Raw genomic sequence first — 27983 nt, 5'->3', positions numbered from 1 at the left:
AACAACAGTCACACTTAAAACGGTTGGTATATAAATAAATTGTTTATTATTGTAGTTAAAGAAAATCAACAGGACCATTAACTTAGACATGGAAAACAGGCAAAAATATGACATTCAAAGCCGAACCAATTTGAAATATGAAAGCAGGAAAGTCCACATCAAAAAATTTCAGCCACCTTCACTGCCTGCAGAACTCTCAACCTGCCATGTGAATTTTACAAACTACAGAGGATCCTCAGAAATGATGTTGGATTACAGAGAAAACAAACCACTGCTGAGCAGCAGACGTGCACTGTTCCTACCATGAAGCAGAGAAAGGTCACATTGGTCCATCTCAGTCATGAAGTATGGCAGTGACTGTTTGTGTTCTGCCTCATCAGGTCCAGACAAAGGTTTCCAAAAACAGAACATCATGAATTCACCAAAAATCTGATAAATCTTGGATGAAAATCTGCAACCCTGCAGAATAAGGAAAATTTGAGGAGACAACACAAGGCGCTTCACTGTGTAAATGTCTTTAAATGACCAAATAAAGACCTCAGAGTATACAAGACTGTCAAAGACTTGCCATCTCTTGAGCACTGCTGAACAGAAAAGTGCTTCCCAATCAGGCGACTGCACAGTCCTAATTGTCCCCCGCTGTTCCCACACCCAATTAGTCAGAATTAGGTTTTCAGTGGGCCAGCTAATCAGCTAAAATAAAACATAATGGAACAGAAAATGAGCAGCAACTGAGATGGACTGAGAACCATTGGCAAAAAAATTTTTTTTTTTTTTTTAAAGAAATAAGAAAATGCGAAAGTGCACAATATGTAGAACTAATTGAGACCCACAGCACTGTGCAAAGATCTGGTTTGCAAAGTGACGTTTTTGAGTGCTCTATCACTAGCGGGAAAACAGAAAATAAATTTTAATCAAAATGGACATATTACTAATCTAACAAAAGTCTAATGTAAAGTGCTTTCTCTTTCAGTAAAGAAATTAACAAGATAAACACTTTCAAATAATCATTCATTTGTAAGTAAATAAAACACAGCTGGTGGTCATTCAATGAAATTACAAAAAAAAAAATTAATTTAAAAACCAAATTATGCAAGCTGAAAAATACCCATACATATTACATATAAATAAAAGATAAAAGTATCTTATTTACATGTAATAAGTATTCAATGTCTTAAATTCAGGATTCATTTCATTTTCAAAAATTTTAGAGATTAAATGCCAAAAACATTGGCACAGAACTGTATGAATTTATGACTGGTGACTGCCAAAATCTGACAGTTACGTTTTACATTTAAACTTACTACAAATTTAGTTTTGCATTAGATGATTAATGAAGCATCCACAGTCCAGTGATTTTTAACATTGTTTTTCCCTCTCATTCTGTATTCTGTGGTGCATTTTTCACTGCATTTCTAAGATCAAGTGCGATTTCAAACACACTTCACTGGACAATCCTCTAAAATCACATCTGTCTCATCACTTCAATGGATGAATCTGAACAGCCTTTGAATGACCTACTCACTAGAGCAGTGCACATGTATGTGTGTATGACTAGTGACAAAGACCAAGCTCATGGTGTTACACTGAAATACAACACACAAATCCTGCATGCGGTGCATCTTTAAAAACATCACGAGCCACTTTCTGATTGCAGTGAACAAAACGTAAAGAGCAGAAAGAGACATTTCACTACAAGAAAAGGATGTTAGTTTTGACAATGCTGACAAAAACTGGAGATTCTCACCAACTTATGGCAAAAAAACAAAAACCAAGAGCTGTATTTGTGCATTATTAAAATGATACAACTCTTCTATCTACTCTATGTCCTGCCTACACCGTGTAATTTATACACCTTAAGTCTAACTAAACTCTTCCTAACATTCTTTCTAGCTTGTGCAATGATGGCCATCCCTGTAACTCAGTCAGAGAAGACATGCAGACGCCCTGAAGCGTTGCCACCCAGTAAGGCGTTCCTTGTGGGGTGGAAGGCAGTGATGGACAGAACTGTGGTGAGATGTTTGTTATCTCTGAAGGAGTGCTGGAGTTTACCGCTTTCATGGAACACTTGCACCGTTCGAGGTCTTGCCATGCTGCCCACGACAAAGCTGTCCTCCTGTTTAGGGTCCCACACTGCCGACAGTTTTGATAACCAGCGGCCAGTGTGCATATTGTGGCTGAAGACAAACATTTCAGAAGAGACATCATCATCATTACATCTGGGTTCATAACTGCCCCCCCCCCCCAAAAAAATACGTATGTCTCAAAGAATATACAAAATAATAAAAAAAAACAGAAGTTTTCACAAAAGATTCTGGTGCACTGATGTAGGCCGATATAATAATCTCCTTTCAATTTCTTTTACCATTTAATCCACAAAAGGGATTTTTTTTTTCTTCAGCACGAAACAATTTTCACCTAATGTGGGTTAAAATACAGGGACAGCAAGCTGGTTAACTATATCATTAGAGGGTTGCATGGCACTGGTACAATATATATACGAGGGTTAGTATCATGGACCCAAAGAAATATGGTAGATTTCAAAAGAGCCTGAAAGTGCCAAAAAAAAAAGAAAAAAGTTGAATTGAAAGACAGATTGGGACACAGCGAGTAAACATAGGTGACAGACATATTTCACAAAAACACTGGTGGAAATCTACTGGACAGGTAAGATGATCCTCACACAAGTCCATTGTGTCAGTGATTCCCACAAACATTAGTTACTGTTATGTTTTTACAACGTTAAGTCAGTAGGATATTGACATTTTATCAAAGCTTTCAGATGTAGCTTTCCGAGTCAGAGCTAGTTTCCAATGAATGCTGCATGAACTACAAACCTTGTACATGGGCACACCTATCTCATGTCATCTGCATAATTTCACACAACATACTCACTATATTTCAATCAATCAATTTTTTTATATAGCGCCAAATCACAACAAACAGTTGCCCCAAGGCGCTTTCTATTGTAAGGCAAGGCCATACAATAATTATGTAAAACCCCAACGGTCAACACGACCCCCTGTGAGCAAGCACTTGGCTACAGTGGGAAGGAAAAACTCCCTTTTAACAGGAAGAAACCTCCAGCAGAACCAGACTCAGGGAGGGGCAGTCTTCTGCTGGGACTGGTTGGGGCTGAGGGAGAGAACCAGGAAAAAGACATGCCGTGGAGGGGAGCAGAGATCGATCACTATTGATTAAATGCAGAGTGGTGCATACAGAGCAAAAAGAGAAAGAAACAGTGCATCATGGGAACCCCCCAGCAGTCTACGTCTATAGCAGCATAACTAACAGGATGGTTCAGGGTCACCTGATCCAGCCCTAACTATAAGCTTTAGCAAAAAGGAAAGTTTTAAGCCTAATCTTAAAAGTAGAGAGGGTATCTGTCTCCCTGATCTGAATTGGGAGCTGGTTCCACAGGAGAGGAGCCTGAAAGCTGAAGGCTCTGCCTCCCATTCTACTCTTACAAACCCTAGGAACTACAAGTAAGCCTGCAGTCTGAGAGCGAAGCGCTCTATTGGGGTGATATGGTACTATGAGGTCCCTAAGATAAGATGGGACCTGATTATTCAAAACCTTATAAGTAAGAAGAAGAATTTTAAATTCTATTCTAGAATTAACAGGAAGCCAATGAAGAGAGGCCAATATGGGTGTATTTGCTGAGATATACCCCAAAACTAAATCAGTAATCAAATTAGCTACAATTTTGTGATATACCCTAGAAATGAAGATTCTTTACAATGACTATACCTCAACACAAAGTGAAAACCAAAAGGGACTATACCTTTAAATATATTCCATAGTGTGATGTGCTTCAATTTAAGTTTTATATGCCATGTTACAACTTGATTGGATCAAGAAATATTCTTGTGTTGATCCAGAGTAATGTTCTTATACAGCACGGCTCTTCAACTCCAGGCCTCGAGGATCGGTGTCTTACACCTTTTAGATGTGTCTCTGCTTCAACACACGAGTCAATTAATGAGGTCATTAGCAACACTGCAGAACTTGACTGCATACTGAGGACATAATTTAGCCATTTGATTCAGGTGTGTTGGACCAGGGACACATCTAAAAGTTGCAGAACACCGGCCCTCAAGGACTGGAGATGAATACCCCTGCTATACAGGTTTAAGTTGAAGTCAGCAGACATACCTGATGGATGTGAGCAGTGGAGTGTCTGCAGTCATTACAGAAGTGTCATAGAGCCTATCAAAAAAAAAATAAAATAAAAAAATAATAATAATAAACAACTTCAGAGTTGGAATTCCAAAGCAGAACAGAGTGCTCTGACAGCACAATATCCCGCTGACAAATGCTGTTTTGGTACAAGTGCTTGTTACATTCTGATAACATTTGTTTTGTCAGCACACATCAGCTATTTGCACTTCTAGCAAAAACTGTAAAATGAGGTCATTTTAGTGAAGAGTTTCTTTCTAAATCAAGAGAGATTTCTTGCTAATGATCCACAAGATAGATAAAAAAATATATATATCAAACTATAGTATAATATGCATATAATCAACATATATCAATAACTTGCACCAACTGTAACAAATGTCATCCTACATGTGGGAGGAGTTGATTTCAGAATGCAGGCACCAACTCATGAAACAGAGAGAGTCTATATTTGTTAATCAAGACCAATACTGCTGATAAAATGGGCCCAACTCGAACAATATAATAATGTGCGTATGACTAACCTATAACAAGGACTTGTACCAAGTTTCACGAAATTCCTCCTAAAAGTGTGAGAGGTGTTGATTTCAGAATGTCCGTCCCTCACTTGTTGGGAGTGTAAGAGAGGCGGACAGAAAGAAACCACCACGACATAATCCTCCTTCGGATAAACAGTGAAGCATGTTTGTTTTACATTTTATAGTGAGGAGTGATAATTACCTTATCTTGTCATCCATGCAAGAGGTAAGAACACTGTTTCCTGTCCAAGGGGAGAAATAAGCACTGGATATGCTGAGCGAATGGCCATGCAGCTGGGACACTGCCTTGTTTTGGGTCTTCTTCAGACACCGACTGTCATAAATGCTCACCACCCTGGAGTCAAGAAGAAAACAATTTACAACAATTAAAAGAGGGAGGTAAACAATCAGAAAATAAGATTTTCATGAATGTACAGTAAATGGGCAAATAAATCCATAATTAGACATACCTGTTTTCTGCAGCAGCAAAATAGTGTTTTTGCACAGGGTGCACACTCACACAACGCACACACTTGGGGTCCAATATGTGGAGAGACTCCTGAGAGTTGCTGTTGAGAAAATGTACCATGTGATTAAGGGACTGCTCAAGATAGTTGGCAGAAGACATTTTTACAAATTACTGTTTTTCAACACAGTTGATACAAAACATTGATACAAAATTGGCACACTCCAGGCTTGATTAATTAACAAAAGCAATCAGAGATTTCTGACATCCGCCAGTCAAGATCTGGATCACCCCCAAAATTTAATGGAGTCTTCCAAGACCTAATATGTATCTATGTTGAAAATTTCGTCAAAATCCGTGCAGTAGTTTTGACATAGCCCTGCTAACAGACAGACGTCCTTGGTGGACGAAACAATCAGTTTACGGCAATAACTGATAATTACCCAGGGGTGCGCCTGTCAACAATGGCAACAAGTCCACTCCAGCTACCAACCACCAGTGTCATACAGTCATGTGTCATGAAATCAAAGGTTTTCGCGTCATCATTCATGTCATACACCTACAGGAAGATGGACAAACAGACTCATGTCATCAAGTGACGCAAGATTTTTGATCTATGGAGACAATAACTGGACAACTAACACATGGAGTAAGAATGACAACGGGTGTTTTCTAAAAAGAAGAGTGACATAAAAACTCCTACTAAACCATACAACCTGGGTTTTAGTCATTTCTTGGACATGTCCTCATCAACAATGTGTGAACAACAATGAAAATAGGTGGATTAAGATAACTGGGTGGCATTTTCAAAAGTTACAAAAGAAATATTTGCTGTATTTTGTGAGTATTCCCTGTGTTGATTTAAATCAACATTAGGTGCCATAACATCAACTGTCAAAAAGTGACTTGTATTTACAGTATTTAATCTGAAAAATTATTACTATATAGTGCAGCAAATAACTGAAATAATCTTTCAAATGGTGATACAAGCACCAAATTCAGCACAAACACTCCTTAGACATGACTCTTTTGAAAAAGAAGTCTAGCCACTTGAATTTTCAATAGACAGCCAGGTCAATGAAGAATTACACAGGGGTCAAATTTTAAAATGCTCAAATCATATTGAAAAGAGTAATATCTAAGGAGTTTTTGTGCTGAAGTTGGTGGTTGTACATCAGCATTAAGGATGGGTATTGATAAGAGTTTATTGATATCGATGCCATTATCAATTCCGCTTATCGATCCGATTCTTTATCGATTCCTCTTGTGAATTTTCTGTGTACTAAACGCAGGCTTTACAGGTTTTCAATGTCAACATTTTATTGAGTCTTAAAGTAAATAAATATGAAATTGGTCACTGGATCCTTAAACTCTGGACATAAATAGAAATAAACCAAATCTGTAGTTTTTGTCAAAAGCATTTCCTTTCAGACATTTTGGCATGAATGTCTCTTCATACTCGTACATCTGAGCTGAGCTCAGCCAGCTGAGCTGCATGTCAACGCAGGACGTCTGATTTTGGGGGGGGAAAAAAAAACAAAAAAAAACGTTTTGATCGACTGCAGTTTATTGTTTGTATTACAACGTTTGGAAAGAGGTGTCATTTGATTTAAACGGCAATTCGCTTTGAAGTTATTAATTCCGAACAGACTATCTTGCTAACGTGACTCGGCAGAGAGCAGCACAACGTTTGGAGCTGTCCGAACGGAACGGAGGACGATTCTCGTTTCTTTCTTACAACAACTCACGATTGACATATTGTAATGTCTTTGAGAGGGATTAAGAAGCAGATTTGCCACTTCTGAAAAGCAGCAAAGCAAAGAACCAATAATGCAGCGGGTCGGAGCACTGCTTCAGGCTTCAAAGCAGAGCTGCGCTACGGAAATGGTTGATTACAGACCCGCTGCAGTCTGCAATAAACAGAGAAATGATCATTTTCACGACAAACACCCTCAAAAACAATGGCCACTCTGAAGGGCCGATAAGGGAATCGTTAAGCAAAAAGACTACTGATGTCGGTGGATCGAATCATTTCTTAGGGCCCCTTCACACATAGTGAGAATTTGGTTGATTTGCGCATAAAGTGTGCATGAAGCAGGAATCGTGTGCAAAACGTAAAATCGTAGCTGCCTCGTACACCTGTTGCTACAATTATTTGCGCACACCAGTGGCTGAAAGAGAGTGTGCGCTGTGTGAACCCATCGAACCCTCTCCCGACAGGCGTCAGCCAAATTCCAGGTGACACACGCACATCTAACACCACTTATTTGGCACTTAGAAAATGTGTGGCTATTTGTACTATTAACACGACAACAGTCAGCAAACGATCACTGTCGAGCTGGCAGTGAAATTTGTTTAAGTGCCCCACGGGTGTGGCTTTGGTGTGTGCACTAAACTGACAGGAGGCGTGGCAGCCGACAGAAGCAGCTGTGGAGAACTGTCGTTCCGGGTATTCCAGCTGGACAAGACATACTGTGTTTGGATGGACATGGACGAACAACTGCCCACTGTGACGTGCGTGTCTGCTTGCTGTCATCACATGGACATAAATAAAAACATATATCACTGTGGCAACAGGCTGCAGCGAGCACACGCACGCACGCTGCAACCCATGGACAGGCTGCTCCCAGGTTGAAACGGACCATCAGATCATAACACGCAGCAGGCAATCTGACTGTCACACCACCCACGTGAGCTCTGTTCCACGTGAGCTCTGTTCCACATGACGCGGTGTGGCGTCCACAAGACATGCGTATTGGGCAGATCGTGCGCGCGGCCGGCTGGATGCACCAGATCAGTAGATGTGGACATGAGAAGAGCGAACTGCTTCATCATTCATGTCATTTCATGACTATGTCTGTGACCATTGGTCATCTACAGAGAAACAGATGGATCACACTTGTATTGCCTGCTCAAAAAGAGGGAATCAATATAATGCAATGTTTTTATATAGTGTTTTTTTTTTTTAATACGTCTATGTCCTTCCTGATATAAGGCAGATTCCCGCAGCTTTTACAGGACAGCGATCGTAGCTCAGTGGTAAAGTTTTTGACTGGTGATCAGAGCTCTTTACATGGGTTCGATTCCTGTGGGTGGCATGTAATTCTAATTTTTTTTTTTTGTCCACAGCAGCTGCTATGAAAAGCTGCTGTGTTCCCGTGGGCACAAAACCATCACAGCATGTATTTTTTTTTTCTTCACAGCAGCTGCGCAATGTGTAACCACTTCGTGCAGTTGGTGGCACTGTGTTCCCGCGTGCACAAACCGTCACACCGGCATAGTGCACACCTGCTCGTCAGCGCGATGTTTCGTGGTCCGCTCATACGAGCTGCTCCGACTGGTGTCGCCCTCAGTTGTACATGTCAACAATTCTCGAAAAAAAACCCGTTCCCGATATCCAACTCTATTCAGCATTTGAAAGATTCCTCTGTAAATATTCTGTAACTTTTTTCACACAGACACTCAGAGCAGACATTGAAAGAAAACAAAAGTTTAAAAGCATGTTAAACTCTGCTCACTGTGTTGTCACCGCGCTGTGAGACATTCAAAGACGCTGCCCCCTCCCACCAGCGGAGTGGACGCAGACACACAGAGGAACAGATGCAGGGACTTGCTCCGAGCGGAATAAAAAACTTTTGGTAGCCCAATTGACGGAAATCTGTTGTAGCAACAGAGAACTTTAGTCCTTGTAAACAAATAAGAAAAATAATTTAAACTAAAAATTAATATTGGGGCAAGGGTCCACACGCAGAATTTCAAAATAGCATCACTGTTGACTTTATTGTGTCTTCATGTGTGCAGTGAATGATTGGGGCAGATCACCCATCTGTACTTCAAAACTGTAGCTCACATATTATCACAATTACACCATTAGGAAAATAAAATGATCTCACATCTTCAAAGACAGCCTTCTCTACATCCATACAGCGCACAGATCCATCATAACTGAGGCTCAGGAGGTGGACCGGATTAGCATTAGAGAAGGCCATGCAGCCCACTGCACGAGAGTGGGGCTCGAAGAGCAGCACACCATCATCGCCCCAATCACTGCCCTGGGGGGTGGGGACGACGACAACAACAACAACAAAAAAAGAGTCAGTTTAGACACACACACACCAACTACATACTTCTTCTATATACCCACTGTGAAAAATGAGACATGATCATTTCAGCGTGAAATCTACGCTTAAGGTCCTGATTTGACAAAGCCAAATCAGGACCTTCAGCGTGCACTGGGGTGGTTTGCAGCTGAGTGTGAAGCGTCCCGGATGAAAATCAGCACCTCCTAATCCAAGGCCATGGTTCTCGACCGGAAAAAGGTGCTTTGCCCTCTTCAGGTCGGTGGAGTGTCCTTGCCTCAAGTGGAGGAGTTTAAGTATCTCGGGGTCTTGTTCACGAGTGAGGGACGGATAGAGCGTGAGATCGACAGACGGATCGGTGCAGCATCTGCAGTGATGCGGTCGCTGTATCGGACCGTCGTGGTGAAGCGAGAGCTGAGTAGGGGGGGCAAAGCTCTCGATTTACCGATCGATCTACGTTCCAATCCTCACCTATGGTCATGAGATTTGGCTCATGACCAAAAGAACAAGATCGCGAGTACAAGCGGCCGAGATGAGTTTCCTCCGCAGGGTGGCTGGGCGCTCCCTTAGAGATAGGGTGAGGGGCTCGGTCACTCGGGAGGAGCCGCTTCTTCTCCATGTCGAAAGGAGCCAGTTGAGGTGGCTCGGGCATCTTTTCCGGATGCCCCCTGGACGCCTCACTGGAGAGGTGTTCCGGGCACGTCCCATTGGGAGGAGGCCCCGGGGAAGACCCAGGACATGCTGGAGGGACTATGTCTCTCGGCTGGCTTGGGAACACCTTGGGGTTCCCCCGGAGAAGCTGGGGGAGGTGTGTGTGGATCGGGAGGTGTGGGTGGCTTTGCTTGAGCTGCTGCCCCCGCGACCCGACTCCGGATAAAGCGGAAGAAAATGGATGGATGGATCTAAGCTTAAGTTTACCAGAGATCACAAATCAAGATTTCATACATTTTCATGAGAACATCAGCTTCCTCAATGTCACTGTACCATAAAGATGTAACTGGTGAAACAATAGACAAATGTTTTCCAATCACAGCCACACATGTAAATCATCAGTGTCTTGGTGGCTTCCTTTGCTAGATTCCTAGGAGTGAAGGCACCAAAAAACCTCACATTTGGAGCTTCAAAGTTGGCTCAAAGCAAGGGTGGATTGGCCACTGGGATTAGAGGTTTTTCCTGGTGGGCCAATCAATAATGGGCGGATGGCTGCCCATTTTTTTCTTTTTGCACCTTGTCATGGTAACTCTCCCGGCCAAGGGAGAGAAACATGCACTGGCCCACAGAGCTCAGTGGCAGCCTAGGAACAGAGCACAGACCCAGTGGCTTCTCTGTCAAAAGAATACCTGACCCAACTGTGGTCCTATGATGGGCTACAGAGAGCCAGGAGTCCCACCCACCTAGACTCCTCTTGCCCAGTCACCTTTAATAATGAGCAATCATTATGTGAGTGAGTGAGAGAGAGAGAACACATAAAACAAAGCGAGTCACAAAATGAAGGGGGAAAAAAAGTGAGGCAGTGCGTAAACACTGAAGGGAAAAAAAAAAGCTCTTGCGACTGATGCTAGTAAGACCCGAAAAATTTCAGAGATGTTTGGTGTGGGGGCCGGCCTGGCAGGGGCGCCTGTGGATCCTTCTCAGCAGCTGTAGGTGTTCTTGGACTCAGTTAAAGTGACAGTGAGGCTCCTGCTGCCATGGAGGTGGTAAAGGAGCAAAAGGAGACTGGTTGTGGTGGTCATGATAGGAATAATAATACAAAAGAACTTTATTAATCCCGAAGGAAATTCTTTTGCCAGAGTGCCGAGTAAACGTTGCTTTTTATTTATTTATTTATTTTACAGTGAGAACAATGAGTACAACATATTTATGCAAAATGACTAAAGACACTTGCACAAGATGTTGACAGTGTTGCACATAGGTCTGAGTAAATGAAAAACTCAGTTATGTACAACCCCAATTCCAATGAAGATGGGACATTGTGTGAAATGGAAATAAAAACAGAACAATCTGCAAATCCTCTTCAACCTATAGTCAATTGAATACACCACAAAGACAAGATATTTAATGTTCAAACTGATAAACTTTGTTTTTGTGCAAATGATTTGTTCATTTTGAAATGGATGCCTGCAACACTTCAAAAAAGCTGGGGCAACAAAAGACTGGGAAAGTTAATGAATGCTCAAAGAACACCTGTTTGGAAGATTCCACAGGTGAACAGGTTAATTGGGGAGGTGATAGTCTAGTGGTTAAGGTGTTGGGCTTGAGTCCAGAAGATCATGGGTTCAAATCCCCACCTGACTGGAAAATTACTAAGGGCCCTTGGGCCGGTGTGTAGTGAGCGCCTTGTATGGCAGCACCCTGACATCGGGGTGAATGTGAGGCATAATTGTAAAGCGCTTTGAGCGTCTGATGCAGACGGAAAAGCGCTATATAAATGCAGTCCATTTACCATTAATTGGAAACAGGTGAGTGTCATTATTGGGTATAAAAGGAGCATCCCAAAAAGGCTCAGATGTTCACAAGCAAAGATGGGGCTTTGTGAACAACTGTGTGAAAAAATAGTCCAACAGTTAAAAACAATGTTTCTCAATGTTCAGTTGCAAGGAATTTAGGGATTCCATCATCTACAGTCCATAATACAAGTGCAACAACAATGACATAATCTCGTTGTTGTTGCACTTGTAATGACAATGGCAATAAATCTCATCCATCCATTCATAACATAATCAGAAGATTCAGAGAATCTGGAGAACTTTATATGGGTAAGTGGCAAGGCCGAAAGGCAACACTGAATGCCCGCGACCTTCGATCCCTCAGGCGGCACTGTATTAAAAACCAACATCATTGTGTAAAGGATCTTACTGCATGGGCTCATGAACACTTCACAAAATTATTATCAGTTAACACAGTTCATCGCTACATCTACAAGTGAAAGTTAAAACTCTACCATGCAAAGCAAAAGCCATATATCAACAACATCCAGAAACGCTGTCGCCTTCTCTGGGCCCGAGCTCATTTGAAATGGACAGACGCAAAGTGGAAAAGTGTGCTGTGGTCTCATGAGTCCACATTTCAATTTGTTTTTGGAAATCATGGATGTCGTGTCCTCCGGACAAAAGAGGAAAAAGACCATCCAGATTGTTACCAGCGCAAAGTTCAAAAGCCAGCATCTGTGATGGTATGGGGGTGTGTTAGTGCCCATGGCATGGGCAACTTACAGATTTGTGATGGCACCATCAATGCTGAAAGGTTCATCCAGGTTTTGGAGCAACGCATGCTGCCATCCAAGCAATGTCTTTCAGGGACGTCCCTGCTTATTTCAGCAAGACAATGCCAAGCCACATTCTGCATGTGTTACAACAGTGTGGCTTCATAGTAAAAGGGTTACTAGACTGGCCTGCCGGCAGTCCAGACCTGTCGCCCAATATCTTGTCTTTGTGGTGTATTCAACTGAATACAGGTTGAAGAGGATTTGCAAATCATTGTATTCTGTTTTTATTTACATTTTACACAATGTCCCAACTTCATTGGAATTGGGGTTGTACATGCCTAGTCTTTTCCAAAGTAGTAGTAACAGAAAAGAAAATTGTCATTGTAAAATGATGCAGATCAGTACAATTCGAATCCCCATCAGCACTTGGCAAAGTATACAAAATTTAAATAGACTTTTAAAACTTTATAGAATCAGGATCCATCCAAACCTAAAGTTTGAGGATCAGAAGACAAACATTTGGATTGGTCCATCCCTAAATGTAATTAAAGCAAAGCACAGGACCCACCTGACTGAAAGACACTTCTGATTGAGATTATGTCTCCAGATATCACTGTAATTACAGAATAAGTGATACACTGCAAGATCTGTGATGAAGCCCTGCTTGAGCTGTGTGATTAATTTGATTAATACTTGCATGCTGGTTTACAAGCATGATTTTTGTACCAAGTGACTGAAAATAATGCATTTGAGTTTTAGATTTGGTCTTCTTTATGGGCTTATATTCCAAAAGGTACATATCCACTTTTTGTGCCACTGTGATTCAGGTCAAAGGAAAGCAGACTACAAATTAGTGGACGATTATGTTAGGGTTACATTTGGCACTTTATTTTACTTAGACATTACAGAATCAAATTTATTGCCAAGTAATTTCTCACATAAAAGGAATTTGATCTGGTGTCATTGGTGCATAAATCGCAACAAAAAGAAAAGGAAAAGAATACTTCTGTAAGAAGTAATTGGTGCATAAACAATAACAAAAATAACAGGAAAAAAATACTTCTGTAAGAAGTGAAGGAGTCAAACAAGTCATACAGTAACCCCGATCAACATATGGTGTGGCAAAAAGGCCAATAATTTTTTTATCATATGACAAAAATGTGTGAAGTACTCCATGTCATAATAATGCACTGATTACTATAAAAAGCATAAAAAAGAAAGTTGATAGACTTGTGGTTTATATTATCATGAGGTTTATTTTACAAACCACCAACCTTCTTCAGGTTTTTGCTACTGTGCTGCAGCCATGGAGCTGTATATGAGAACTAGAGAGCACACTCCCAATGCTGCCCACTAAACGAAAACATCCCTTCATGAACAGCGACATGACGTCTCCTAACCGGCAAAATATTGATGAAGTACCCGGATGTTAATGCATTTTCAATGGAGATTCATGACTGAACACACTCAGAAAAATGCTCACAAAATGTGTGTTAAAAAAATGCCAAATGACATTAAATTATGTCAGGAAAGTATTAAACTTACTCGGACACACACACACACATTCCCAAATATTAGTGTTGAAAGTTACACGGATCTGCGCTGTTCAAACTGCTGAGCTGAGGCGTCCTGCTGCAGCTGATGCTGTGTTCAATGCAACGTGGCTCCTAAACCATTACAACACATTTATATACGAGGTCTATTAGAAAAGTATCCGACCTTATTATTTTTTTCAAAAACCATATGGATTTGAATCACGTGTGATTGCGTCAGACAAGCTTGAATCCTCGTGCGCATGCATGAGTTTTTCCACGCCTGTCGATTGCGTCATTCGCCTGTGAGCAGGCTTTGAGTGAGGAGTGGTCCAGCCCCCTCGTCGTTGTTTCATTGTCAGGAAATGGCGGAATGATTTGGGCTTTTTTTCCCCATCAGAATTTTTTCAGAAACTGTTAGAGACTGGCAGCTGGAAACCATTAGAAAAATTTATCTGGCTTTCAGTGAAAATGTTACGGGCTTGGTAGAATAAGGAGTGTTACTGTCGCTTTAAGGACGGCCCCCAGCGGCTGTGGGGCGCGCCGCGCTCCGAAGCCGCCATCGACAGGCTGAACTACCATTTCATTTCTAAACGGATAGCTGTCTGGATCCGTGACCATTGTGTGCAATTTCTCTGGTTATCACAAGAGCTGGACATCAACCATTTTCCGGCAGATTTCACTTTTAACAAGAGATTTTGTCATGGAAAGCTGAGCGGAGGCTTCGCGCGTCACGATGGATTCGCTACTGGAGCGAGACAAAACCACCTCCGTTTTGGTCTAACAGCTTTGAGATGGCGTTCAGACAGCCGTCAGTGGTTTTTCCATTGAGTGATTATCCGAGAAATTGTGGATGTGCCTGGATATGCCAGAACATGTCCTGTGAGGCTTCATCATGGCGTCGCTGTGTGCCATGCGGCACTGCGGCGACGCACGGAATTCCTCTGCATGTCTTTCTCAATGTGCCGAAAAAGTGCTGATGTCCACGTCTTTTCACAATTCCTGTGCTAGTCAGACGACGTCCCGGATAAAACACAGCGTCAAGTTTGGAAATGAACGGCACATTCCACTGTTACAGGAGTTTTTGTCATGGAAAGAGGAGCGGAGGCTTCGCACGGTGCCGCATGGCGCAAAGCAACGCCGTGATGAAGCCTCACGGGACATGTTCTGGCATGTCCAGGCACATCCACAATTTCTCGGATAATCACTCAATGGAAAAACCACCGACAGCTGTCTGAACGCCATCTCAAAGCCGTCCTGTGAGACCAAAACGGAGGTGGTTTTGTCTCACTCCAGTAGCGAATCCATCGTGACGCGCGAAGCCTCCGCTCGGCTTTCCATGACAAAATCTCTTGTTAAAAGTGAAATCTGCCGGAAAATGGTTGATGTCCAGTTCTTGTGATAACCAGAGAAATGGCACACGATGGTCACAGACCCAGACAGCCATCCGTTTAGAAATGAAATGGTCGTTCAGCCTGTTGATGGCGGCTTCGAAGCGCGGCGCGCCCCACAGCCGCTGGGGGCCGTCCTTAAAGCGACAGTAACACTCCTTATTCTCTACCAAGCCTGTAATATTTTCACCGAAAGCCAGATAAATTTTTCTAATGGTTTCCAGCTGCCAGTCTCTAACAGTTTCTGAAAAAAATTCAGATGGAAAAAAGCCCAAATCATTGTCATTTCCTGGCAATGAAACAACGACGAGGGGGCTGGACCACTCCTCACTCAAAGCCTGCTCACAGGCGAATGACGCAATCGACAGGCGTGGAAAAACTCACGCATGCGCACGAGGGTTCAAGCTTGTCTGACGCAATCACACGTGAGTCAAATCCATATGATTTTTGAAAAAAATAATAAGGTTGGATACTTTTCTAATAGACCTCGTATATGTTTACACAATTATCCCTTATTGACCGAGTTTCATTCATGAAGTCAGTGGTGTGGGTACACATCTCCATGTGTGGGTGTGACTGTGAGCAGCACAGTGCGTGGGTCATAATCTCATTATCTAACGACAAGTATTTTAACTAGATTTTGGTCTAGCAGTGGAAAATATCAACTAGACATAAGTGAAGAGTTAATGGGCCGTGTCATCGGGTGACAGGTACGGCAGGAAACATCAGCTGTTTATCATCCAAATATCACGGACAAAGTGACAAGAAGAACCAAAACCACTTACTTATAGAAGGAAATATTGTCTCCCTTGTTCCTCCGTTTGTGGCTTTGCCAACATGCGCAGCTTTCCAGCATATTCCACCTGTTTCTTGAACTTCTATGCACGCAAATCACTAAATTGCCCGGAATTAAAATGGCGATCACGCCTCCTTGTCGGCACACGGCTCAGTGCTACTGCGCTCTCTAGTTCTTATATACAGCTCCATGGCTGCAGCACATTGGTACTGCCTCTCTTTGCCTTTGGTTCACCACTAGGGGCAGCAACACATCAAGGGGAATAGAGTGCCACATTGGAGAGTGGCGTCAACTCAGAACATGGCGCCATTTTGGGTTCAACTGCACTGAACTACTGAATAGGGCAGTCACAATTATTACAATATTCGCCAATCGCGATTTTTTTCATATTCGCGAATATTTTTCATAATCGCGATTACCGTGAATTACTTTTTTTAATCCACAAAGTTGCATAAAACGACTCAGAATCTGACGTCATCGTGCTGCAGCAGCCGCACGCAGCCTCGCTGCCTCACTCGCTCTGTTTCCTCTCGTCTTGGTCGGATGGTTAGCGAGGCTCGGATAATAACACGGAGCGTGAGGAGGTTCTGGTTCCAAAGCCACGTACCACAGCACCACTGTGGATGCATTTCGGTTTTAAATAGGGCTGCCACGACTAGTTGACTAGTCACGACTACGTTGATGATCGAAATCATTAACAACTAATTTAGTAGTTGACGAGTCATTTATTTTATTTAAGTCTGTTTTTCCTCGCAATTCATAGTTCTGACAGCCGTCCTGCCGTCATTTGGACGTTCAAATTTTGAATGAGACGGCCGATTAAAACAGTGGCCGTCTTATTCAAAACCGTTTAAAATGGGTAGTTTACCGAAGGAGCTGTGTGTGCATGTGCGTGCGCGCGGGGTCAACTCGCTACAGACTGCGAGGGAGGGAGCAGGTGAGGGACAGAGATTCCTGAACGGAGGCACGAGATGTTACGTTCTGCTGTGAACCATCAGTGAGCGCGGAGCAGAGAGAGGATTTTAACCCAAGTGAACATGTAAAAAAAAAAAAACAAACAAAAAAAAAACCTTGGGACTGCCTTTACTCTGTAATTTCTCTACACGTGTGGTTCTGATGGCACTGACCTGTTCACACCATGTGCGCATCGTATACTGAATTTATGAGATCACGAGATGAAATAAACGGTCAAATATCCTTAAAAATGAGAATATATAAATGAACTGAGGAAAAATTGCACACGGGTTAAAAAAAAAACCCTGCTGTGGAGAAGCTGTGCAGAGGCACAGATCACAAAAAGCTGAACTTGAACAGCTGTTTATACTCCAAAGGTATTTATTTGTTCAGTCTTGAGCTTAATGTAGTGTTCAAGCACAAAATGTCTGACGAGAAAAAAAAGGATGACTTCATCACACTAAAATGAACTGGAGTCAGAATAAGTTATTAAGCTGCAGCTATATGTTTTAATGATTTCAAAGTGAGTTGCCTCTTATTGTATTCTGATTTATTTATGCAAAAAAAAAATAAATTTGAGATTGTTCTGTTAAGTTTATATCAGGTTTGCACTCTATGAGCGCGGCGCTCTAGTTCTTACTGCTACTTTATACAACCACATCCTCGTGTTGGATTTTCTGAACATCTCCAAAGTTCAACCACGTGCTCCAAGTCCATAGAGAACAGACCACAGCCTGAACAGTTTCTAGGTTATACAGGTTCTTTCTGTATCCTCAGTTTTTTTGCAGCCAGCTTAGAAAAATGTCACATGATTGATGTTTCTGATGCCGTGAAATTATAAATACACCAGAGCTTTAGAAACATACCAGGTTCCAGAGTCCAAGTTTTCCAAATTTGTCTCCTGCGGCCATTAACAGGCTAGAGGTGCAGGGGTTGAAAGCAGCACAAGTGATGCGATCTTTGACCACTTTAGCCACTTTAGCTTCAGTTATCTTCATGGTCTTAAGGACAGCACAGTATCTGTGGCAAGATAACAGACAATTTTTCTGTCCGTTAGAGTCAATGTTCTTACTGATGCCACAATCATTTAACCGCAAGGTGACTGACTAAAGATCAACTAGTTCCCCTTTAAACAGCCCAGTAGTTACTTGTTTATGAACCAAATTTTAAAATCTTACTCTTTCTGATTAAGCTTCGCCCTCTCTTGTTCCACAGAGACCTAAGAAAGGAATGTAACCATCAGGATTAATTGATTACAGAAGGAGCGTGTAAAATTCTAATTAGGCATGGACTGATTACCAGTGTCACAATATGAGTGGCTGAGTTTAAGTTAATTAGTAGGATGAATTCATTCAAATGGACTTGTCATTGAAGAAAAAAAAAAAAAAAAAAAACACTATCTGAACGCACTGTCTCTTGCCTTTAACCCTACATACATAGTGCAAAGTTTGGACGAAGTGCACACTTAGTTCGCATGACGTAGGAATCGTGTGCAAACCGTGTAATGTCATCCCTGCCTCCAACGCCTCGTACACCTGTTGCTACAAGTAATTGCGCACACAAGCGCCTGAAAGACAAAGTGTGCGCTGTACAAACCAATCACATCCTCTCGCAGCAGGCGCCCGCCAAATTCCAAGTGACACGCACAAACACCCAACACCGCTCGCATGGTACTTATAAAATGTGGACATACGAGGTCTGTTAGAAAACTGACCTTTTTATTTTTTGCAAAAACTATATGGATTTGAATCATGTGCGCTTCCATCAGCCAAGCTTGAACCTTCGTGTGCATGCAAGTTTTTTCACGTCTGTCGGTTGCATCATTCGCCTGTGAGCACGCTTTGAGTGAGCACTGGTCCACCCCCCTCGTCGGATTTTTATTGTGAGGAAAATGTCTGAACGATTTGGAGCTTTGCTGCATCAAATTTTTCCAGAAACTGTGAGAGACAGCCAGGTGGACACCATTCAGAAGATTCAGACAGCTTTCAAGGACAATTCTATGGGGATCACGCAGATTAAGGAGTGTTACAACCGGTTTAAAGACGGCGCACAATGGCGGAGGGCGCGCCGCGCGGCGATCGACAGGCTGAAACGACCAGATCATTTCCAAACTGAACGCTGTGTTGATCCGGGACGTCATCTGACTACTACAGAGATGGCAGAAGAGGTGCACATACCACTTTTTCGGCACATTCCACTGTTAGAGGAGATTTTGTCATGAAAAGACATGCGGAGGAATTCGCGCGTCGGGACGGAGCCGCTAATGGCGCAGGACAAAAGCAACACCATGATGAAGCCTCACAGTTGTGGCATGTCCAGATCATCCATAATTTCTCGGATAGTCGCACGACTGAAAAGCCACCGAAAGCCATCTGAATCTTCCGAATGGTGCAAGAGCTGGGCATGTTACAACATGTCCTGTGAGACCAACACGGAGGTGCTTTTATCCCGCACCATTAGCGGCTCCGTGGCGAATTCCTCCGCTCCTTTCCATGACAAAAACTCCTGTAACAGTGGAATGTGCCGAAAAAGTGGTATACCCACCTCTTCTGCCTCTTCTGCTCGGAGCACGGCACGCCCTCCGCCATTGTGCGCCGTCTTTAAACCGGTTGTAACAGTCCTTAATCTGTGTGATCCCCATAGAATCGTCCCTGAAAGCCGTCTGAATGTTCCGAATGGTTTCCACCTGGCTGTCTCTCACAGTTTGTGGAAAAATTTGATGTAGCAAAGCTACAAATCGTTCAGACATTTTCCTCACAATAAAAATCCGACGAGGGGGGTGGACCACTGCTCACTCAAAGCGTGCTCACAGGCGAATGACACAACCGACAGGTGTGAAAAAACTCACGCATGCGCACGAAGATTCAAGCTTGGCTGATGCAAGCGCACATGATTCAAATCCATATAGTTTCTGCAAAAAATAAAAAGGTCAGATAGTTTTCCAACAGACCTCGTACGTGGACATAAATAAAAACATATCGCTGTGGTGGCGACAAACTGCAGCAAGCGATCACGCACGGAGCGGCCACTGACAGCCCCCCAGGTTGAAATGGACTGTTACATCAGAACACACAGCGGGCGATCTGACCGTCACTTCACCCACGTGGGCTGTGTTCCACATGACTTGGTGTCTGTGCTGTGGCGCGTCGTCCACAACACATGCGTATCGGGCAGAACACTCGCGCGGCCGCCTGGATGTTGCAGACAGAGCACACTGCTTCTCATTCATGTCATTTCATGACTGTATGTCTGTGACCATGGGACATCACCAGAGGAACAGATGGGTCATATTTGTATTACTCGCTTGATAAATGTGGTGTTTCTATATGGTGTGGGATTTTAATTTTTTGGTAATACTTCCATGTCCTTCCTGATATGAGGCAGCTTCCCGTAGCTTTCAAAGAACAGCTCCGCAGCTCAGTGGTAAAGCGTCTGACTGTGGATCAGAGGTTTCGTCCCTGGTGGTGTGTTTTTTCTTTCTTTTTTTTTTTTTTTATTATTCCACATAAGCGGTGTGATATGGTCCCACAGGTACCGGTTGGTTTTTATTTTTTATTTAGTCCACATAAGCGGTACGATGTGGTTCCACATATACCAGCTGGTTTTTATTTCTTCCACATCAGCGGCACCATGTGGCGCACCTGGCACTGTTCCTGCTCGACGGACATGGTGCGTGCACGAACTCTCGCACCGGGTTCGTGCACGACTGCCTGTTGGAGCGATGTTTTGTGCACTAATTTCAAACTGTTTCACTGTTTTCATCCAAACGCTGTCCAAACTTCGCACTATGTGTGAAGGGGCCATAACAAATTGATATCTTTACATGTGAAAGTAAAAATTCAGTTTACAGAGCACCAGCCTGTTTTTTTATTTGTAAATGTAACACTTAAGGTGCTTTCTTGACCCTCTTTGTAGTATTTGGAAGTGGCAATATATTTACCTCTACCGTATGTACTAGCAGGAAAGGGAGAAATGGGCCTGATCAGACAGATTATAGATTCGTAAGAGCCTAGGGGTGTATCAACATAAGACATGAACAACACTTTGATTTAAAGTGAAGAACTATTTATATAGAAAATGACTGTCAATGAACCCACATGTAATAACAATACAATATCAAAAATAAAAGACAGCGCTCTTTACCAAAAATAAAATATACCCGAAATAAAATCAAATATAGCCGGGTATAGTCCTTTTTCAATGTCTGTTGTAGTCTGATAAGTGTTTTTTAGAGGTTCGTTCAGTGTTCAATGCGTTTGTAACCAGTTGGGCTACAAGCTACCAGTTCGTTTGGCTCTTTGGGCTGGGGCTCGCCATCCAGTACCGGAAATGTTGATCCGTTCTTCCCTTGCACATCTGCAATTCGAACTTTGATCCAAACCATAAAACCTGACCGCTACAGGGCACAATGTGCTAACAAGGCTACGGGGTTTCCAGAGGCTTCCGTGGGCACTCGGCACTTCAGTATCAAGCACCAATTGTATCAATGGAAAAGTGCCGATTTCCACACGTTAGCTTTCACAACACACGAGCAGGGAGTTCTCTTGTCAGCATCTGATGAGAGACTGAGCAAGGCGCAGCAATGCGCAATGCCCCGTGGCTCAACCTTTGACCTTATTGGATAATATCACACCACACTTAACTGCTATTGGTTGCTCAGTGTTTCAATCAAAACAACATTTTAACTTAATTTTACAACTTTTTAACTCTTTTTAGCATATTTATATCAACATATTTCTGAACTTATATTTCAGTATTATTTGATCAATATTTATGCTCTTGTGGTTTTTAACCAAACGTTTATGAATATACTTCTTAATCTCATTTTTAACACTGGGTTACATAAACATTATCAAAGCTCAAAAACCAGCATAACATAAGCAAATTAACTTCACCTGAACCACACTTGTTTTGTAACATTTCTAGTATCTTCCACATTGGGGCGTCTCCTGTACAGATGATCCAAGATGACCATATTTTCAGTTTGTAGCTTAATAGGTTTACGGGCCCCCACTGATGAATACAGCTGAATGGATTAAAAAAAAAAAATCTATTTGACTCTTAAAATTATGAGTTGATTTTATTATTATTACTGATTTATTTACTTACATTAACTGTTTCAGTGCTACTCCAAAATGTTTTAAGTATTATTTTGCATTCATGTGCTGGTGGCAGAGTGCAGCATTAAGGATTCTGAAGTCAAGAGCACAGTGTTTATATTAAGTTTAGTTATCAAATTAAACAAAAACAAGTAATAACAATACAGAGGCTACAACTAAGAATCCTTAACAGTTTGTGTTTTTTGTAACTGTGTAAGTGATGAAAGCAGGAGACTGTGTGGACAATCTCAGAAAGCAATTAGTAAATTTTAATTAAAAAAAGATGCGAAATTTAAGGGACATAATGCGAACACAAACCAGTAAAAGCTTAGAAAGGTGATAATTACCTGAGCACAGAGCTCAATGAGTTCTGAAGGCAGACGACTTCCTTCTTCCACATTCAGTGGAACCACAGGCAGAGGGCCAGGTGGCTTCTTGGAAAACCTTAGAGTCTTTGAAAAAAGTTAATTAAGGCAAGTTAAAAAAAAAAAATTAGAATAGAATAGAAAGAATAGAAAGCCTTTATTGTCATTATACACAGCAAACAAAGTCTGCATAGTACAACGAGATTAGGGATTAAGAAATTAATTAATTAAAAAAAAAAAACCCTGAGCAAGCCAAAGAAATGCTCCAAATACTGTTTTCACATGTACAGAGATGCAATATTAACATGATCTTCATGGACATATGCTAAGATATTTTGTAAAACTGTCTAAAGTTTTAAATAATACATCTTGTGAATAAATATTAGTTTCTTGATTTAATCTGACCTCCACAACATTCTGTTGGTTGGCTGATGTGTCAGCCACAGATCCAGAGCGCCCTGTTCAGGTAGATATGGTATGAACAACGTTATAAGGTGGACTAAAGACTGGAATTTGATTTTTGGCTTAATTTAAATTTAGGAGGCCGAGTTTTCAGTGAAGGTGTGTGTTCTACCACCTGGCCTTCTAGTTTTATAAATGCAAGGGATGTTTTGTGTAGTAAAGATATGATGGTGAATTTTCTCGTATGACTTGAGATGTGATAGGTGGCTACCTCTTCATCTGGCAGACTTGCTCTCAGATCCTGCAGTGATGGTGGAATCTCTGCCTCTTTATTTTGAAGACGCAGTGATTTGCGGGATGGAAGGACATCTTTTGGAGCAGCCTTTGACCTGCTACAACAGCAAGCAATTATTACAGTGGCATTGGGGAGATGCAGGATTTTGCAGAATCTGAAAACTTAATTCTTTGTTCTCAGATCAACTTTCTTGTTTCATTCACACACTTTTGTTAATGATTTCACAACTATAACCGCACTTCAAGATGCCAGAATGTAAAATGATGTCTTCAGATTAGTTCTTTTGGAGTCAGAAATTCCAAAGTATTACATTTACAAAAAAAAAAAAAAAAAAAAAAAAAAAAAAAAAAAAAACCCTCAGGTTTAAGAACATGTTTTTAAACCTAGTTTTAAAAATGTATCAGATCTAGTAATGAATCATTTTTACAGATTTTGGATACTTGTGGCTGATGGAAGCCCCTAGATACAGTAAAACCTTTATTTAGCTTCTTCACTTACTGAATTTGTGCAAACTGTATATTCATCCCAGTACTTTTTTTTTCCTTCTTATTGACAAAATACATTTCAGACACACATTACTCAATTATTTCTCAACAAAAATATGTGTTTGTTTTAAGAACCTAACAACAGCAATGTCCCGACAAGTTTCCTAAATGCAACGTGCCACAATGATTTTCAGGGTAAAAGTCTTTCCTGTGCAGATGCTAGGACATTAAAACAGTTAGTTATTTAGCGCCTACAAGCTCACATGAAGGTTCTCAGGCATTCAGTCAGTCTCAAAATTAACTCTATGGCAACCTGACTTCCTGTTGGTCTTCAAGATGTTTCATCAGTCATCCAAGTGGCTTCTAGAGTTTCAAGTTCTGCAGCAACAAACATGTTTTTTTGACAGTAATGTCTTAAATAGTACCAGCACCTCCAAAGGTGCAGCGGACAAAAATGAATGCTTTCTAACAGTGTTGGGGAATCCCAGCTTTAACTTAAACTTTACTTGCCTAGCTCACTTCATTCAGAAATGGTTCTTGTGCTCAATCAATCACTTGTGAATTACAGGTTAGCCAGTGGTACCTCATGAGACCCCTCTGTGAAGGCTTTGGCCGAGTTGACTCTCTCAGTGTCTCTGTTGCCTTTGGATAGAGAAAAGTAACAATTAATGATTGTTGTCTTGTGGCTTCCCTTTCTTGTCTCCTTCCAGCATGGTCACTTAATTTTTGAGAATTGCCTACTTGATACAGATTTACCATACAGTACCATGCTGTTTGTATTTCTTAATGACTGATGTAAATAAAATCCAAGAGCTATTCAGTGACTTGGTAATGTTCATGTATTAGGGGTGTCACAATACATGCATTTGTATTAACCATACGGTACACATGTTCAGTACACAGAACTGTACGCGGAATACACAGTACAACTTTATGCGGTTATCACCAAAAGTGTCGTGTTGAAGCATTACGTCCGATACAATGAATCTGCATGTGACTAAACAGTATGTGTGTGTGAGAAGTGTATTTTTTTAATGTCAGACAGCTGCACTCTGTCAAGCTTTCATTTTCCTTATGTCGGGGGACACAGCATGGAGCTGCAAGTGCTGCACTCCGTAATAAAACAGAAAACCATCATTTTTTGGACTATATGCGACACACCACAGAACAAGAAGCGCGTAGTGACAAGTTCTGGCTCCATCTGAACACAGTTTGTAACTTCAAAGTCTAAAAAACAAACATAACAGTTAGATGATGGACTGTTTGTGACGCAAAAACCAAATGTCCACTTTTATCCTCACCCTCTGTCAGCACGTTAAATGCTTCGCAGACTAGTCTGTTGGACAAATAAACAAGAGCAATCCGAGCTTTCTGACATCCACCAAGGGTTAAGGACTCAAAATAACAGATATGTGATTCACATCCTGACCCGAACTTTACCTGGATCCAGATTCCACAACACAATGCAATGCAATAATTGCATACCAATCCAGAATGGTCTGAATGATCAAGATGTTGCAATCTCATATTTAATTCACAAGCTGAAACAAAATGGTGTCTTCCTGATCTTGGTTTTTCATTGTGATGTTGTATCCATCAAGTAGTTTTAACGTAATCCTTGAAAGTCTACAAAGTGAAATCCTGATCCAGAATCCGGATCTGGATCCAAATCACCTCCAAAATTTAATGGAGTCCTCCAAAGCCTACCACTAATGTGTGGTGAAAATTTGGTGAAAACCTGTTTAGTAGTTTTGACGTAATCCTCAAAATCCAACAAAGTGAAGCCTACAAATTGAAATCCTGATCCAGAATCCAGATCACCTCCAAAATTTGTGGCCTAATACCTATCTGTGGTGAAAATTTGGTGAGAATCCATTAAGTAGTTTTGATGTAATGCTGCTAACACACAGACAGACAAATAAATAAATAAACACCAATGATTTTATTAAGTCCTTGGCAGACGTAACAATCTAAAGAGTTTACGTGCTGAATTTCATGGCTGTCATTTATAGTGGATATTCACGTAACTATTTTTTCCATTGTGGTGCACTGCTTGGGCGCGCACAGTTTGTCCCGCTGGAAATAAAAATGCACAAAATTAGAACAGACAATGTATGGTATGATTTCTGCTGCCATCACCCACTTTTATTAAAACTAAACATTCCTTGACATGTAAGCACACTCGTTTAGGACAATTACTTCCAACATGGTGAAAATTCACAATGAGCAATAAACAGCAAAAGAGAGAGAGAAAAAAAAGATGAATAAAATAATATTAGGAAATAATAGCAGTTATAATAATATACAATATATCAATCCAAAAGACATTTCTTTAAAGAATAACAGATGACCATTTTCTTAAATAAATGTCCTTCTTTAAACTCAGAATAGCTGTAATTTCTTCCATACAATTTACAGACTTTAATCTTTGGATCCATTGATCCAAAGTAGGTGAATGCGGCTTCAACCAATTAGCTGTCATTTTGTGGGGAACAAACGGTAAAACTTTTAATATGTAGAACTTTCCTTTTTCCCCAAACACCATTTGTTTCACAACTTAATATTATTCAATGAGCCTCAAATGCTAAATTTAAATGTAGGATTTTCTTAATTTCTTTATTTACATTATCCTAAAAAAAATCTTTACCTTTGGACATTCCTAGAAAATGTGTGAGAAGTCACCCAGCTGTCCACAGTTTCACCAACAGAGAGCGCTTGTGTTATTGTTAAATTTGGCTACAATTTGCCAAAATTTTAAACTGAAATATCCCCTATACTTGCTGTATATCAGAAGAAGGATGCTACCAGGTCCTGGTAGCATCCTTCAGAAGAGGAAGGCTCAAGAGGACATTTATGGATGTAGTGAGGAAGAACATGCAGGTGGTTAGTGGGACAAAGGCAGTGTTGTGGAAAGTAACTTTGACAAGTTACTTTTTTAGTTGCTTTATACAGGTGCTTTATGCAGTTACTTCATTAGCAGCTTTATGCAATTACTTTATTAGAATCTGCAGAAAACTTGCAACTAATAAGTAATGTAACTAATAGTTACTTTTCTGAGTACTAAATCTTAAAAATAACCAAATTAGATTATGAGTAACTTTATTAATTACATTCAGCAGCTGCCGACAAGGTGTCCACAGCTGCTAATGAAGTAAATGTAAAATATGTAAAATATAACTGTATAGACAAACTAATGAAGTAACTTTCCAAAGTTACTTTCCCCAACACTGGACAAAGGACAGGCAACAAGTTGAGACAGTGATGGATTATCTGCTGTGACGGGCAAACTCAGTCCAGCTTTAAAGTGACTTTCATTTTCCTGATATAATTAATAAGTTTGGAAATTTGGGTGAGTGTCAAAACACCGACTACCTGGTACAGATTGATAGCAGACAGGAATGCCTGGTTCTGTCTGATGTTCTCCAGGCGTTCTAGTTCATACGCTGACAGTCCTCCATTTACATCCTGTGGTGCACAAATGCACAAGACTTGATCACACCCAGATATAATAATCAATAGCACAATGTTAACTTTAAAATGTCGGTAGTGATCATACTGACAGATGCACACTCCACATCACTATTTTCAATATCAGAGTCCTCTTGCTTTTCGACCTTGCTCTTTTTCAGTGTGTTTGTGTGTACTGTTTTAGTCCTCTGTAAAAAAAAAGAATAAATAAATAAATAATAGGGCAATGTTAATAAAATTTAAGCAATAGCCCACAACATTATGTAACCTTTAAATAAGTTATCAGTGCACGCGGCACCTCACCCTTGATTTTTTCGAGGTTTTCACAAGATTTTCTTCAGGAGAGAAGATGAGGCGTTTACGGGTCGGTCGTTCTGACCGTCGAACTGCTTCCTTCAACGTCAGAGGAGTTACATCCTGTAAAGTGTTTAATTAAAGTCGGCCAGCCACCAATAAATTAATTAAACTTCACTAAATCAGCGAATGATAATTTAGGAAAACTAAACGCGAAAGTTTCAGTAATTAAAAAAGAAAAAAACTGAGCGAGTCTTACATAAGATAACGACAATTTCAGTAAATAGCAGCTTGACGAAATCAAATTCCCAAAGACACAGACTTACCGTGGCTAATCTCACTTTTTCAGCCTCTTCTCTTGTGTTTTTTGTACGTGTGGTCGACATGTCGGACAATTATGTAACGAAATCAACTCAAATCAACTTTAACCGCGAGAAATGTTTTTCTTCCTCGTC

General features: G+C 41.1%; 1 protein-coding gene across 3 annotated transcripts; it reads right to left on the bottom strand.

The window, feature by feature from the left end:
* Positions 1-22: 22 nt before the first annotated feature.
* wdr76 (WD repeat domain 76) lies at positions 23-27983 on the bottom strand. Of its 3 annotated transcripts, none has more exons than XM_034187048.1 (15): positions 27855-27983; positions 27538-27651; positions 27327-27422; positions 27139-27231; positions 24350-24408; positions 23258-23378; positions 22567-22671; positions 18299-18339; positions 17987-18140; positions 9057-9215; positions 5607-5722; positions 5168-5266; positions 4900-5052; positions 4156-4209; positions 23-2177 (listed from the first exon to the last, which is right to left on the bottom strand). In XM_034187048.1, exons 1-15 carry the CDS (start codon positions 27912-27914, stop codon positions 1922-1924), a joined length of 1680 nt encoding a protein of 559 aa, XP_034042939.1. In that variant the 5' UTR covers positions 27915-27983; the 3' UTR covers positions 23-1921. The 3 variants fall into 3 exon arrangements, with proteins under 3 accessions (XP_034042939.1, XP_034042942.1, XP_034042949.1); XM_034187051.1 differs by having other exon boundaries at positions 23258-23375; XM_034187058.1 differs by lacking the exons at positions 17987-18140; positions 18299-18339.

The sequence above is a fragment of the Thalassophryne amazonica genome, chromosome 2 (assembly GCF_902500255.1).
Source record: "Thalassophryne amazonica chromosome 2, fThaAma1.1, whole genome shotgun sequence".
Lineage (NCBI taxonomy): Eukaryota > Metazoa > Chordata > Actinopteri > Batrachoidiformes > Batrachoididae > Thalassophryne > Thalassophryne amazonica.
Note: the sequence above shows the minus strand (reverse complement) of the source record. Positions and strands in the feature narration are given on the sequence as shown.

Coding starts and splice junctions, on each gene's coding strand:
- wdr76 (XM_034187048.1), bottom strand. CDS start 27,914: ATGTCGACCACACGTACAAAAAACACAAGAGAAGAGGCTGAAAAAGTG. Junction 22,672..23,257: donor CAAGTCTGCCAGATGAAGAG/GTAGCCACCTAT, acceptor CTTTTTTCAAAG/ACTCTAAGGTTTTCCAAGAA. Junction 18,141..18,298: donor GCGAAGCTTAATCAGAAAGA/GTAAGATTTTAA, acceptor ATCTTGCCACAG/ATACTGTGCTGTCCTTAAGA.